Source organism: Schistocerca gregaria, chromosome 7 (assembly GCF_023897955.1).
Source record: "Schistocerca gregaria isolate iqSchGreg1 chromosome 7, iqSchGreg1.2, whole genome shotgun sequence".
NCBI classification, from domain to species: domain Eukaryota; kingdom Metazoa; phylum Arthropoda; class Insecta; order Orthoptera; family Acrididae; genus Schistocerca; species Schistocerca gregaria.
Window position 1 is genome coordinate 128,006,605 of NC_064926.1, and position 15,591 is coordinate 128,022,195.

The 15,591-nt window shown below is 43.9% G+C and overlaps 1 protein-coding gene across 4 annotated transcripts in view; it reads right to left on the bottom strand.

Annotated features, from left to right (window-relative positions):
- Positions 1–15,591, bottom strand: part of LOC126281600 (semaphorin-2A-like) — a 944,484-nt gene that overhangs the window by 13,286 nt on the left and 915,607 nt on the right. For all 4 annotated transcript variants that reach the window (XM_049980701.1, XM_049980702.1, XM_049980703.1 and 1 more), the window contains one exon: positions 15,148–15,348. In XM_049980701.1, the coding sequence (XP_049836658.1) occupies positions 15,148–15,348 (201 nt within the window). The remainder of the gene's footprint in view (positions 1–15,147; positions 15,349–15,591) is intronic.

Consider the following 15,591-nt stretch of genomic DNA (forward strand, 5'->3'; position numbering starts at 1 on the left):
TTTAATGAATATCCATCTCTGGAAGTTAAATAGGTTTTCCCGAAAATCACTCATTTTATTTCGTGTCTGCCATGGCTTCACTTGCTGAATTACTGTCACATTCGTTCCATGTACAAACTGGCTGGATACCATTGTCTCTGCACTATTTCGTATAGGACCAGCGTTCCCCTCATATGGAGACCACTGACTCGAGCAGTACCGTGCAAGCGGTTTTATCAGCAGCGTCTTTCCTGTTTATTACCAATCAGTTGAAACCTTTAACTTGGCTTACTCACAGTTTTTGACGGTCCCAATTTATATTGCCATTATATGTTAGTCAGACGTACAGGGCAATTCAAAATGAATGAATCGATTATCAACGGTTAAGGTAATGCATAGCGATAATCTATCATAATGAAAACTCTCCCTCCATAGGACAAAAAGGCGAATATGTCCTGAGCAGGGATGTATGATTAGTGAACTAGCTTTTCGACTTATCTGGTAGATTCAAAGATACTTAAATCAAAACATCTTGCGTCAAGGTCACATCCCCGTGGAAGGCCTTTTGTTTTCATTTTTTCCTTTTTTATTTTTACTACTTTTTTGTTTTGTTTATATTTTGCAATTCTTAATTTTGTTTAATTTCCTATTTTTTTAATTCTTTTTTATTTTATAGTTACACACATTTTATTCTTATACATTAGAGACAGTAACTGTTTTTTATATACATCCCCATTGAAATAAACAGTGGGTGTCCGGTCAGGAGACGTATGTGTTTCAAAGGCGCACCACATCGTCGACATATCCAGTACGACCTATCCAACAGTTAGGATGAAGTTGATTTAAAAGCGTACGGACCTCCCATACGCTAATGTGGTTATGGTTCCACATTGCTGAAAGATGTAATCCATGGAATTCATACCACGCTGTGGCAACATCCATTGCTCAAGCATGACCAGGTTTGCCGAAACACTTAGCTCGATGAAGAAAAATGAACGGTACAATTTTTGGGCTGACATGGCATAAAACACGTTAACTTTCGGTGAGTCACGCCGCTGTTTAATTGCACCCGACTTTCGGCGAGTCACGGTGACGTTCAATTACAGACCAAGGCTTTTCTCTTCCCCACATTCGAATGCTGTGGCGGTTAACACTGCCACATACGTGGTAGTTTGCCTCATCGCTAAAAATGAGACTTGTAGCAAACGTATCTTCCTCCATGACTTCCAGCATTGCTGTAGCGTAATCAGTAGGTTCGACGTAGTTTTCCTGTTACATTTCCAGCAAAATTTGAATTACGTGCGGTTTCATATTGAGCTTTATTTTGAGAACAGGCTAAACGGTTATCTGTGATACTTGTAGCTCCCTAGTAGCATTGTACGTCGAGTTTTCGAACGAGATACAAACAAAAACGAAGTCCTACGTTTTGTGCTGATACACGTGGCCAATCGGTACTTTTTTCTGTGCACAGACATTCTGTTTGTTCAAACCGCCGAATTTTGTTGACATTTGGGGGCGATTCATTGTATCGCTAACGATAACTTTTCTACCCTGTGACGATGGAACGACGAGTGTTAAATTCGAACGCGTAGGATGCTTTTTGAACGATACTTGCCATATTGAACTAGGAGCTTTACACTTATGTGTTACCACACTAGCCTCGACTTCTAATTCACTGCGATTGAACAACGATCGAAATTCTTGTGATTCTTACCGGCGTGTTGCTTTGTATGAAGTAGATGTAGCCGTTTATGACCGCTGTGTTCATTTTGAATTGTCCTGTATTTATATGAAAATGTTCAAAATGTGTGTGTGAAATCTTATGGGACTTAACTGCTAAGTCCCTCAGCTTACACATTACTTAACCTAAATTATCCTAAGGACAAACACACACACCGAGGGAGGACTCTAACCTCCGCCGAGATCAGCCGCACAGTCCATGACTGCGACCCCTCTGACCGCTCGGCTAATCCCGAGCGGCGTATTTATATTATACGGCGTCAATGATTCATTTGTATAGTTTAATCAAATGTCGGTCAGTTTTTTTCTTTACTGATGCGCTGACGCGTATAATCTATCATTACTCCACAATGCGATCTTGGCCAGGCTGACAATTAAATCATATAATACTATATTTATCGTATATACCATTCGAGGAAGTCAGTCATTTGTATCTGCAATGAATTACGGTTTAGTGACGATCTGCCGTACAGCGTCAACAACAGAGGCTCCGTCTTGTTTCCATGGAATATGTTTGAAATCACGTGGGAGACAAAACGTTCAGGACAAAATACTTCTTTCTACGAATCAAAAAATTCTCTATCCATTTTCTAACCTGTCTGAATACGCCAGTGAGAGTAGTTTAGCAGACGTTGGTGTTGCACTCAAATGGAAACGTATTAAAAAATATAGAACTGCTCGAGTTCTCATGTCTCCCTGTATCAGAACGTTTCTGAATATTGTTTGATCAATTCAACGAGGGCTTTTAAAGGTGGTGTATGCTTCAGTTAAAACTTCCAAGCTGAGAGGCCATGGTCGACGTATTATGCCATTCACTGACAGTTGTCTGCCCACGGTAGCTGAGTGGTCAGCGCGACAGACTGTCAATCCTACGGTCCCGGGTTCAATTCCCGGCTGGGTCGGAGATTTTCTCCGCTCAGGGACTGGGTGTTGTATTGTCCTAATTATCATCATTTCATCCCCATCGACGCGCCAGACGCCGAAGTGGCGTCAAATCGAAAGGCTTACACCGGGCGAGCGGTCTACCCGACGGGAGACCCTGGTCACACGCCATTACTATACTGACCAACCTCATCTCGGGGTAACGTCTTCAGAGATAAAAAGGCAGCTGCACTAAGTCTTCATCTAATAACTGCCTCAGGGGGGCGAAATCGTCAACATAGATTCGGCGACAGGATGGGATGCACAAGAAGAAAACTTGGCAACTGTATCCCCTCAAGCTTCCGAAGGTGTCGCCCTAAAACGGCGACGAAAATTCAGTGAATAATTTGATACATACATCGACCAACGGCCTATCAGGCCCGAATTTTTTACTGAAATGACAATGGATAATTTAAAGCAGGATGGGCGGGGACAAATTTTCAATCTAGTTTTGAGGAATACGACACGTGAGGGAAAGAAATTGTGGAATTTAAAGTCCTGACGTCGTTGGTATCATTAAATGTCGACCGCTAGCTCCCGTTGGAAAAGTATTAAGAGGGAATTCGGCTACATGTCTTTCAAATGAGCCGTGTCGCAGCTTACTCTGCCGATGTCCTTGGTCTCTGTAGCGGCTGATTATTGTGAAAAACCTTTAACGTTAATGTTAGCCTAGTCCGGTTTTTAATGAAGAAGGTATGTCATCGTAAGATTCCAAACTGTGAAAAGTTAGAGCCTAGTAACTTATGACAGACCTACACTTGAACGTGAAGCCCGTACATAGGTGCAAAATCGTACGCCTCAAATCAATCTACAAATGTTTACTTGTGGTAAAAGCTTTCTTAAGAACTAGACAAATACTCGGGCTATTTGGGGTGGGACCTTGCACGTTTAGATCGCTAATCTAGCGGTGAACAATGTCAGCCAATATGTGAAAGCCACGAAGTACATTTATAACTGTAACGTCATCCTAAATGTAAATATTTTTCCATAAATTTGATAAATCCATTTCCGCAAACCAACAAACGTTAAAACGAATGCCGCCGGGGTAATTGTTTATTCAAATATGCGATGAATCCATAACAAGCGGAATAAATTTCAGTTACCTTCACACGTTACAACAGATTCCAAAGCATATTAAAGGGTACGAAAACATCTCTCGAATGAAACCGCCTGCAGTTTACACTTGTAATTTCAAATTATGGTAATAAGTGGACGTTTTTAGGGAATCAGAGAACAGCTCCAAAGGGAAGGAAATATCAACTGCAGTTTTAACTTCTACTCTAATTTGTAAGTCGTGAACTGCATTCTGAATTCGCAGACAGCGAATGCGACTGTACGTCGACGAGGCCTATACGATTTTCTAGTAACATACGAATATTTATGCCGTATCCGAACTCGAATCTGGATATCGTGCTTTACGCAAGCGGTCGCCATAATCGCTCTGGCTATCCGTACACCACTCACGGCCTAGACCCAAACTTGCGTATGTCCGTCTACGTTCCAAAGTACAACCATACAGATTCTATGATGATTGAACAGAGAGAGACATTGTTATTGTTCGTGAGACTGCTTGGTTTGACATGAAATACAGTAGTGCCGAGCCTGTATTTTACAGTGTCTAGTTCGATGTGAAGTTCCTTCGAACATGCATCATGTTCATAAGAGAGGAAGTAAAAAGTATCCAAAAGAAACAGATATAAGATGACGATTTTTACTAATAATTCGTATGTCACATAATTTCCTATCAAATTTACAGTTCGACTTTAGAAATGGTTTAATGACTGAAAATGCTGTATTCTATTTCCTCTGTGAGGTACCGCATGGATTAAATAAAAGCTTTCGAACGCTAGGCATATATTTTTGAATTAACTAAGGCGTTTGATTGTGTTCAGCACAAAGTATTGCTCCAGAAGTTGGACCAGTATGGAATATGGCGAGTAGCTCACAATTAGTTCACTTCTTACTTTAACAACTGACAGCAAAAAGTCATTATTCTCAGTGTTGAGAATGTCTGTGATGTGGGAACTGAGTGGGGCACGGTCAAATAGTGGGGTAGTGGGGGGGGGGGGGGGGGGTGGAGGCGAGTGAGTGCCCCAGGGATCAGTGTTGGGACCATTCCTGTTCCTTATTTATATAAATGATATGCCCTCTAGTATTACATCTAATTCTAAAATATTTCAGTTTGCTGATGACACTGGCTTGGTTGAAATTTCACGTTCCATGACCTTGGAAATTTCCTCCTCAATTTGGTCCTAGGGAACTAGTCGTGTAAATAAGTAAAGTAAATATAGCCGACGTACAACTGTATTCATAATTTAATACTGCTGTCAGTCACCAGCAGTTCCTGTTTCTCCGGAAATGCAAGCACGTCGGATGGAATTTTGCATCGAACTACACAGACACTCAAATACAGACACTGTCCAACTCCAATTTGTAAGATTAGCACTACGAGATAAAGGAATGGGAAGGGCACATTAGAGATTCAAAGCGCACAAAGGAAGAGTCAATGGGAGAACAGCACTGAAAATAGAAAATCAAATAACCAAGGACACAACAACGGACAGGTAAAACAACATAAAGAGATTCGCTTATGTTTCTCGATAGCAAGAAGCCTCTATACATGGCGTTTCCGTAAGAGCGTGGAAAAATTTAACAGCACATAGAAACTGCTGCAATGAACAACTTCAGGTAGGAAACCTGGGGTTGTAGAAGCCATATTAAGCAGGTAATAGAGATAAAATCAGATTACTGTGTACCTCTTTATCTATACTAGTTACACAAAGAACGTACCATCTGTGCTGTAGCTTACAATACGTGCAATACGACGAGTACTTGTAGTGGGGTCCGCTGAAACACATTCCAGCATCTTCCCTTCAAAATTGGGTGTGCGAATGGTCCTTATGTTGCCAGGTCCCTCGTTTCTTCTTTCCTATGAACCAATCTCCCGCTTTGGTCGGTCGAGAAAAATAAACACTAGTCGTGACGGATGATGCATGTTAGGAAATCGTTCCCTGTACAGCCTTTCAGCAGCGAGAGCATTTCAGCGTACTTCCTCATACGCAAGGTGCTTGTCAGTGAGTTCTGCGAAACTGTACCATCACTGTTCCATGGTATTGTAATGTACGTCTCTGAATAGCTCTGAGTAATAAATGGATCTGTCGTTGATTCATAGGACGTTCTGTCATGGGACAATGTAAATACCACACAACAAAGCCACATTATAGACAAGTAAAGTAAACAAAACCTGCATCATGACTTCCTAGTAATCAGGTTCGTCTTCCTTGTCCCCTTGTAGGAAATAAAGACTGTTCATACAAATGAACAGTACAGAACGTGTGAGCTTGAACGCATGTTAGTTGTAAATAAGCTGGAAAACAGTAATGTTTAACGAAATGGTAGAGAAATTTACTTCGGTATCTCCTTACGCTGGCCGGCCGCTGTGGCCGAGCGATTGAAGTCTCTTTAGTCTACATCTACATCTAGATTTATACTCCGCAAGCCACCCAACGGTGTGTGGCGGAGGGCACTTTACGTGCCACTGTCATTACCTCCCTTACCTGTCCCAGTCGCGTATGGTTCGCGGGAAGAACGCCTGCCCAAAGCCTCCGTGCGCGCTCGAATCTCTCTAATTTTACATTCGTGATCTCCTTGGGAGGAAGCAATATATTCGATACCTCACCCAGAAACGCACCCTCTCGAAACCTGGCGTGCAAGCTACACCCCGATGCAGAGCGCCTCTCTCGCAGAGTCTGCCACTTGAGTTTGCTAAACATCTCCGTAACGCTATCACGGTTACCAAATAACCCTGTTACGAAACGCGCCGCTCTTCTTTGGATCTTCTCTATCTGCTCCGTCAACCCGATCTCGTACGGATCCCACACTGATAAGCAATACTCAAGTATAGGTCGAACGAGTGTTTCGTAAGCCACCTCCTTTGTTTTTGAACTACATTTTCTAAGGACTCTCCCAATGAACCTCAATCTGGCACCCGCCTTACCAACAATTAATTTTATATGATCATTCCACTTCAAATCGTTCTGTACGCATACTCCTAGATATTTTACAGAAGTAACTGCTACCAGTGTTTGTTCCGCTATCATATAATCAATCAATAAAGAATCCTTCTTTTTATGTATTCGCAATACATTACATTTGTCTGTGTTAAGGGTCAGTTGCCACTCCCTGCACCAAGTGCCTATCCGCTGCAGATCTTCCTGCATTTCGCCACAATTTTCTAATGCTGCAACTTCTCTGTATACTACAGCATCATCCGCAAAAAGCCGCATGGAACTTCCGACACTATCTACTAGGTCATTTATATATATTGTGAAAAGCAATGGTCCCATAACACTCCCCTGTGGCACGCCGGAGGTCACTTTAACGTCTGTAGACATCTCTCCATTGATAACAACATGCTGTGTTCTGTTTGTGTCCGGAACCTCGATGCTGCTTAGGTCACAGGTTCGAATCCTGCTTCTGGCATGGATGTATGTAATGTCCTTAGGTTAGTTAGGTTTAAGTAGTTCTAAGTCTCGGGGACTGATGACCATAGATCTTAAGTCCCATAGTGCTTAGAGCCATTTGAACCATTTCTCCTTAAGCTGGCTTCTCCGACCCCAGGTTCCCTACCTCAATTTGTTCATGGGAGCATTCTCTGTGTCCTGTTACATTTTAGCACGCTCTCACGTAAACAACCAGTATAAATTGTTCAAAACAACTTGAGCGTTATCCTCATTCTGACTTCTTACCATATTATCGCTGATCGCAGTGTCAGCCTCGCCCGCTATTCATCGCTTGTAGAATCCCTATAGTGGGTTCGTTTCCACTAAGATTCTTCAGGAACGCTCACGGGCTTCCATCGAAGAATGGGAGAGGATAGTACAAAGAAAAAGTCCAAAGGCCTGCACAGAGCACGTTGCGCAGACTGTGGTAAACGTTCTGGAAGGGAACGCACTGTACGGACGCTGTGTGACTCTAGGTCTTAACAATCACAGTCCGTGTGCTTCAGTCGTCATGTGACAAACCAGCACGGCTTAGACTGCTACTGCAGAGTACTTTCATCGAGGTGACCTAGAATTTTGATGAAGGGCACTGTCTGATCCCACTTTGATTTAGATAATCAATGGACAGGAATACGATACTTAAGGATAACTGTATATACGGTAAGAAACCTTATTGCTAACGACAGCTCAACAAATCACACTCTCGAAAGTATATTCCACTTATTTATGTAAATAGTGTATAGTAGGAAGCTAGGAAGACAGTAAGTACATCATGGTGGCGTCTGACCGCAACAGCAGCATTAATGTTGGTAGAAATACGTTATTGAAATGGACCCTGTACTATAAGTCTTTGTGTAAACGAGCCCACTATAGCGATTCTACATGCGATCAATAGCGGGTGAGGCTGACACTGCGATCAGCGATAATATGGCGTGGAAGTTCAAAAACATAACAAAGTAATTTTCTTACGTGTGAAATGCTTTGAGTGTGGACCCTGAATTCTTCCTGGTCATGCTGACAAAGTGTTATGTTATTCGTAAAAGTATAGACAGTATAAATTAAAATGAAGTGTTGTGCCTCTCCTGCTTCAAGTCGGCCCTTTTGACATCCTACCCCACTTACAAGTGCTGAGGAAGGTAGAATGACGCAGCTGGTACTACCGTATTTTTCAGTCAGAATCTCTTACATAAACAAGAATGTATTCGCATTTTTTTTCCTCCTCTGATTCCATTCTTTTCCCTGCTGCAGGAGAACGTGTAACTCATGTGAAACGAAATGTAACGGCCAGTAAAATTTATACTCAAGAGCGAATTTTACGTGCAAAAAATTTCGCAAGTGCTTCAGTACTACAACATACGGTTTCCAAATGATAACCAAGACACTTCACAGCATCTTTCTCCGAGCTAAATCACTTTATAAACTACGTTTTTTGCCTAATGCGACATTTAAGTCCGTATTTTTCGAGTACATATAGGGTAACTTTGAACCTCTGTAGCTCGAAAACGGAGAAAGATGCGAAGAAAAATTTCACGTTGTTCAAGAGTGTAATCTTAGAAATACACCGTAAAAACCTCAGCCATTTGCTCTGCAAAGCTGTCTCGGAATCCGCAGTTGGGTTTCGATACCCAGAAAATAGGTTTTTGGGGTGTTTCTCGAAAGTGGATAAGAATTTTTGAAAACGGGAAAATGGTTCTTCTAGATTAATGCCTAGAGGATACACCGTTAAAATTCGAGAAATTTTCTGTAGTTATTTATTATTTACATTTCACCTCATACCGGCGTTTATGTGTAAAAGTGGGGTAACTTTGAATCTCTCTATCTGGAAACGGATACAGATACCAAGATAATTTTCAAGGTTGTTTGAGACTCAGAGTGTAGAAATATACCATACAAATTTCAGACATTTGCTGCGCAAAGCAATCCTGGAATTCTTGATTGGGATTTGGTCCGCTGGTGACGGCGAAAATAAAGTAAAAAAAATACATTTTCTTGTAGTTTTCCCAGGTGACGGCCACGAACTCATACTGCCTCCATAAGTCCCATCAAGTCCAACGTAGCCTACATCAAATACAACAACAATCAACCAGTTCGCTACATTTGCCTAAGCATGAGGAAGTGTCTAATATTTATACTTTGACACTACACTTGGATAGTGAATCTAACACGATCCATTTGTTTCGTATACAAATGGTCCCTAGCACAAGGGATATACAAAATAATTGGTTTGTTTACCAGCAATAGATCTCGAGATATGAGCACCGGCAAATCCTGTTTCTATGCGCGGTGTCTTGAAACATATTAGATAATCATTTTGTCGCTTGAATAACCCATTAAAGTTGCAATTCTCTATAAAACGTAGAACGCCCACGAAAGTGCACTAATGTTGTTCGTTTTTAGTGTTGTTATCAGCCCAGGCAGAGAATATAAAGAGCGCAACGACTTCGGATGATCATTCTGAAGACACGAAGATGCCACGAATTCCAGTAGACGTCGTTATCAGCGTCTGACAGAGGTTGAAAGATTCTTCATTGTGAGTCTCCATTTAACCGGCTGGTCGAATAGTCGAATATCCAGATCGGTAGGGCGTTCGGATGTGACAGTCACCCGATATTGGAGTGCATGCGAACTTCAGGGTAGGTATATTCGTCGTGAGCGATTCGCTCTACTATGAATGGCCGCCAAAAGAAAGCACAGCCGTATTGTACGCCAAGTACATCATAACCCCTACACATCTGCGTCTGCCATCCGAGGACAAGTAATACTTTATTTCCAATATTCTCTATCATCATGCACCATTAGTCAAAGACTGGCAGCAGTCGGAGTAGGTAAGTACTGCCCCCTGAACAGAGTGCCATTAACACCAAAGCACGAAATGGGCATTTGGACTAGCGCCATCGATGGGAGGTATAGACTGCTGATGAGTGGCACCGCATTGCGTTAAGCGATGAATCGCTTTTGTGTACTATCCTGAATGACTATTGTTAGGGAGTATATAGCGACCTTGGGTGAGGTTCCCCTATTCAAAGGTTTGGGTGGGTACAGTTGTGTTACTCGTACACTACTGCCCATTAAAAATGCTACACCACGAAGAAGACGTGTTACAGACGCGAAATTTAACCGACAGGAAGAAGATGCTGTCATATGCAAATGATTAGCTTTTCAGGGCATTCAACAAGGTTGGCGCCGGTGACGACACCTACAACGTGCTGACATGGGGAAAGTTTCCAACCGATTTATCATACAAAAACAGCAATTGACCGGCGTTGCCTGGTGAAGCGTTGTTGTGATGCCTCGTATGAGGAGGAGAAATGCATACCATCACGTTTCCGACTTTCATAAAGGTCGGATTGTAGCCTATCGCGATTGCACTTTATATTATCGCGACATCGCTGGGGCAAGGAGACCATGGGTGCGGTTACCGCTGAAGCTGTATCACAGACAGAAGCGCCTGCGATGGTGTACTCAACGACGAACATGGATACGCGGATGGCAAAAAGTCTTTTTTTTTTTCGGATGAATCCAGGTTCTGTTTACAGCATCATGATGGTCGCATTCGTGTTAGGCGACATCGCGGTGAACACACATTGGAAGCTGTATTCATACTGGCGTATCACCCGGTGTGATGGTATAGGGTGCCATTGGTTACACGTCTCGGTCACCTCTTGCTCGCATTGACGGCACTTTGAACAGTGGACGTTAATTTCAGATGTGTTACGACCCGTGGCTCTACCCTTTCTTCGGTCCCTGCGAAACCCTACATTTCAGCAGTATAATGCACGACCGCATGTTGTAGGTCCTGTACGGGCCTTTCTGGGTACAGAAAATGTGCGACCGCTGCCCTGGTCAGCACATTCTCCAGATCTCTCACCAATTGAAAGCGTCTGGTCAATGGTTGCCGAGCAAGTGGCTAGTCACAGTACGCCAGTCATTACTGTTGATGAACTGTGGTATCGTGTTGAAGCTGCCTGGGCAGCTGTACCTGTACACGCCATCAAAGCTCTGTTTGACTCAATGCCCAGGCGCATCAAGGCCGTTATTACGGCCAGAGGTGGTTGTGCTGGGTACTGATTTTTCATGTTCTATGCACCCAAATTGCGTGAAAATGTAATCACATGTCAGTTCTAGTATAATATATTTGTCGAACGAATACCCGTTTATCATCTGCATTTCTTCTTGGTGTAGCAATTTCAATGGCCAGTAGCGTAATTACTTTATGTACGAAGATTAACTTTGACAGCAGTTTCTGATATTTACTGTAGGTTCTTTTAGTAAATATCGGGTTATCAAAGTTCGGCCACTGGCTTTGCCATGTGTGTGACTAAGGGTCATATCTATAAGCTTAATCAATCGTAGAAGTATCGTAGATATTGTTCACAGTTCTGTTTACAGCGCGTTCTCTGCCCCATGGTATTTTATGATCTGATTGCTGCGAAGCCGATAGCTATTACCTGAACGAATGAATCGAAATGTGACCAAGCCGGCGAATCCTACGGTTTATTTAGAAACGGTAGAAAGCCAGGAAGCACATCGGCTGCGTCATCTGCGATTCCATTAGGAGGAGCGACGCGGAAGAAGCGCCGCCGGCCAGATGTGCTGCTGGTTACTTGCGAGGCGGAGCGGGCGAAGCAACAGGTGCTGGGGGCCGCCTGCAGCCGGGAAGCCGGCCCCGCCCATTCATCACGGCTTGTCGCGCGCCCATCTGGGACACAGGCCCGCCCGCTCCCGCCGCTCATCTGGCGAGGCGCTGCGGTGCCGACACGGCGATAACACCCACGACAACCTGCCCCCCGCCCACTTTTGCTGTACCAGCCTGAGGACCCTGGGAAACCGGAAGGGAAGAGAGACGAGTCGTCTGAGATGTGCTGCCGAAGGATGCTGAAAATTTGGTGGACTGATAACAAATGAGGAGGTCCGCTTCAGAATCTGCGAGAATGGGAGTGTGTCAGATACACTGACTACGTGAAATGACAGGTTGGCAGGACATGTGCTAAGCCATCAGGGAAATACTTCCATGACAGTAGAGAGAGCGGTGTATGGAAAAATCTCTAGGGAAAGGCAGATATTGAAATATATGCTAGAAGTACTGAAGCAAGTGAGATCTTGATGCTATTAAGAGGTGAAGAGGTTGTCGCAGGAGATGAAGTCGTGGCGGCTGGCATCAAACCAGGCGGAGGCTGATGAAACGTAAACCCAATGTCTAAAGAAACAACGAACTCGCACTTTCTCTTCGTATCACTTCTCTCTGTTTGTACCATCTGTATCCCAGCTGATCTGATGGCGTCAACCTTCTCTTCCTATATTTTTCCAGTCCTTCCGCATCTAATAGCTATTATACCAAAGCCGTTTCCTAAATGAAGTACTCATATTCTAGTTTTTGTCTTCAACTTGTAAGTGGGGAGTCAAGAAAGACAAATCTGTGTTAACAATGGTGTGACGCTGTGTTTGCAGCTTATCACCATGTCTCTTCTCTTTGTCAGAAACCTATAAAAGAAATGAATGGAAGTGTGCACAGATCCGTGGTGGTCTAGCGGTTCTAGGCGCTCAGTCCGGAGCCGCGCGATTGCTACGGTCGCAGGTCTGAATCCTGCCTCGAGCATGGATGTGTGTCATGTCCTTAGGTTGGTTAGGTTTAAATACTTCTAAGTTCTAGGGGACTGATAGATGTTAAGTCTCACAGTGCTCAGAGCCATTTGAAGCATCTTTGAGCACAGATGAAAAAACGTTCCGGATGAACAGATTCCAATGCTGAGGTTCTCAGAGGACACAGTTTATTTGGCTCTGAGCAATATGGTACTTAACATCAGTCCCCTAGAACTTAGAACTTGAGGTCATCAGTCCCCTTAGAACTACGTAAACCTAACTAACCTAAGGACATCACACACATCCATGCCCGAGGCAGGATTCGAACCTGCGACCGTAGCATTCGCGCGGTTCCGGACTGAACCGCCTAGAGCCGCTCAGCCAGTACGACCGCCTCGGTGGAAACAGGCAAAGAAAACGAATATTCGTGTATCTCTCGAAAAAATAAGTCAACAGAGTCATGAATTACAGAAATATGGAAACAATTTTAATTATGCAAAGAAACTTCTTTAAGACTAAAATACAATATTTTAGAACTGTTCCAGACAAAAATATAAGATGTCAGGAGCGACATGGGGAGAAGAAAGGAAAGTCGATATAGGGAGAAGATTAAGGAGTACTGCAAAAATAGGAAACGACAGAGACAGAAGAAGAACTGAAGTTGTTGCATGACCATAGGTGGTCAGGTCCAAATTTTAAAACAAGACATACATTAAGACAATCTGGTGTAAGCAGTGAACGTTTTAATTATTAGCTCAAGAAAATGAAGTTACATAATTAATTTTTTGTGCCTTTCCAGATATACACTACTGGTCGTTAAAATTGCTACACCAAGAATAAATTCAGATCATAAACGGGTATTCATTGAACAAATATATTATACTAGAACTGACATGTGATTCCATTTTCACGCAATTTGGATGCATAGATCCTGAGAAAGTACACAGAACAACCACCTCTGGCCGTATTAACGGCCTTGATACGCCTGGGCATTGAGTCAAACAGAGCTTGAATGGCGCGTACATGTACAGCTGCCCATGCAGCTTCAACACGATACCACAGTTCATCAAGAGAAGTGACAGGAGTATTGTGACGAGCCAGTTGCTCTGCAACCATTGACCACACGTTTTCAACTGGTGAGAGATCTGGAGAATGTGCTGGCCAGGGCAGCAGTCGAACATTTTCTGTATCCAGGACTTGCAACATGCGGTCGTGCATTATCCTGCTGAAATGCAGGGTTTCGCAGGGATCGAATGAAGGGTAGAACCACGGGTCGTAATACATCTGAAATGTAACGTCTACTGTTCAAAGTGCCGTCAATGCGAACAAGAGGTGACCGAGACGTGTAACCAATGCCACCCCATACCATCACGCCGGGTGATACGCCAGTATGGCGATGACGAATACACACTTCCAATGTGCGTTCACCGCGATGTCGACAAACACGGATGACACAATCATGGTGCTGAAACAGAACCTGGATTCATCCGAAAAAATGACGTTTAGTACACCATCGCAGGCGCTCCTGTTTGTGATGCAGCGTCAAGGATAAGCGCAGCCCTGGTCTCCGAGCTGATAGTCCATGCTGCTGTAAACATCGTCGAACTGTTCGTGCAGATGGTTGTTGTCTTGCAAACGTCCCCATCTGCTGACTCAGGGATCGAGACGTGGCTGTACGATCCGTTACAGCCATGAGGATAAGATGCCTGTCATCTCGACTGCTAGTGATACGAGACCTTTGGGATCCAGCACGGCGTTACGTATTACCTTCCTGAACCCAACGATTCCGTATTCTGCTAACAGTCATTGGATCTCGACCAACTCGAGCAGCAATGTCGCGATAGGCTACAATCCGACCTTTACCACACGTTTTCAATGGTAAGTATTTCTCCTCCTTACACGAGGCATCACAACAACGTTTCATCAGGCAACGCTGGTCAACTGCTGATTGTGTATGAGAAGTCGGTTGGAAACTTTTTCTCATGTCAGCACGTAGTAGATGTTGACACCGGCGCCAACCTTGTGTGAATGCTCTGAAAAGCTAATCATTTGCATATCACAGCATCTTCTTCCTATGGGTTAAATTTCGCGTCTGTATACGTTATCTTCGTGGTGTAACAATTTTAATGGCCAGTAGAGAATGTGGGCAATCCTGGTGCACACTGAAATACCCACGCTACAATAGTGCAGAACGCAACTAGAGGACAGAAATAAAAGTGGCGCTGCTGCTCTCCTCCTTATGAATGGGGATTTCAATGTATACTAGGACTGCACATACATATACATGCAAATGGCCAGGATGACGTCATATTTTTCATTGCTAAAGTGCACTACAATTGCGAAACTTGCTCGTGGCACACCGTGGTGAAATACCGCAGTTCACTGAGCCTCTAGCCGTGCGCGCACAGTGCAGCGCTTCGCTCACCTGAAGCGTATGTGGTAGCGGCCCCTGGCGTCGCTGTAGTGCAGCCAGGAGACGGCGCGGCCGGCGAGCACCTGCGGGGCCGCCTGCTGCTGGCTGAGGCAGCCCAGGTGCACGCTCTGGCCCCACGTCACCGTCAGCCGCTTCTTGGGCACGCTCGTCTCGCACGGGCCGCGCGATCTGTTCGTCACGTCCTGCAGCAGTCTGGGAAAAAGACAACACGGCACATCAGCTGCCTACGGTCTTCATCTCAGAAGTACAACTTATCCAAGGCTATAAGAGGCACAAGAGGATACGAGAGGTTTTAAGGTAAGCAAACTTGACACAGATGGTTCAAATGGCTCCGAGCACTATGGTACTTAACATCCATGGTCATCAGTCCCCTAGAACTTAGAACTACTTAAACGTAACTAACCTAAGCACAGCACATAACACCCAGTTATCACG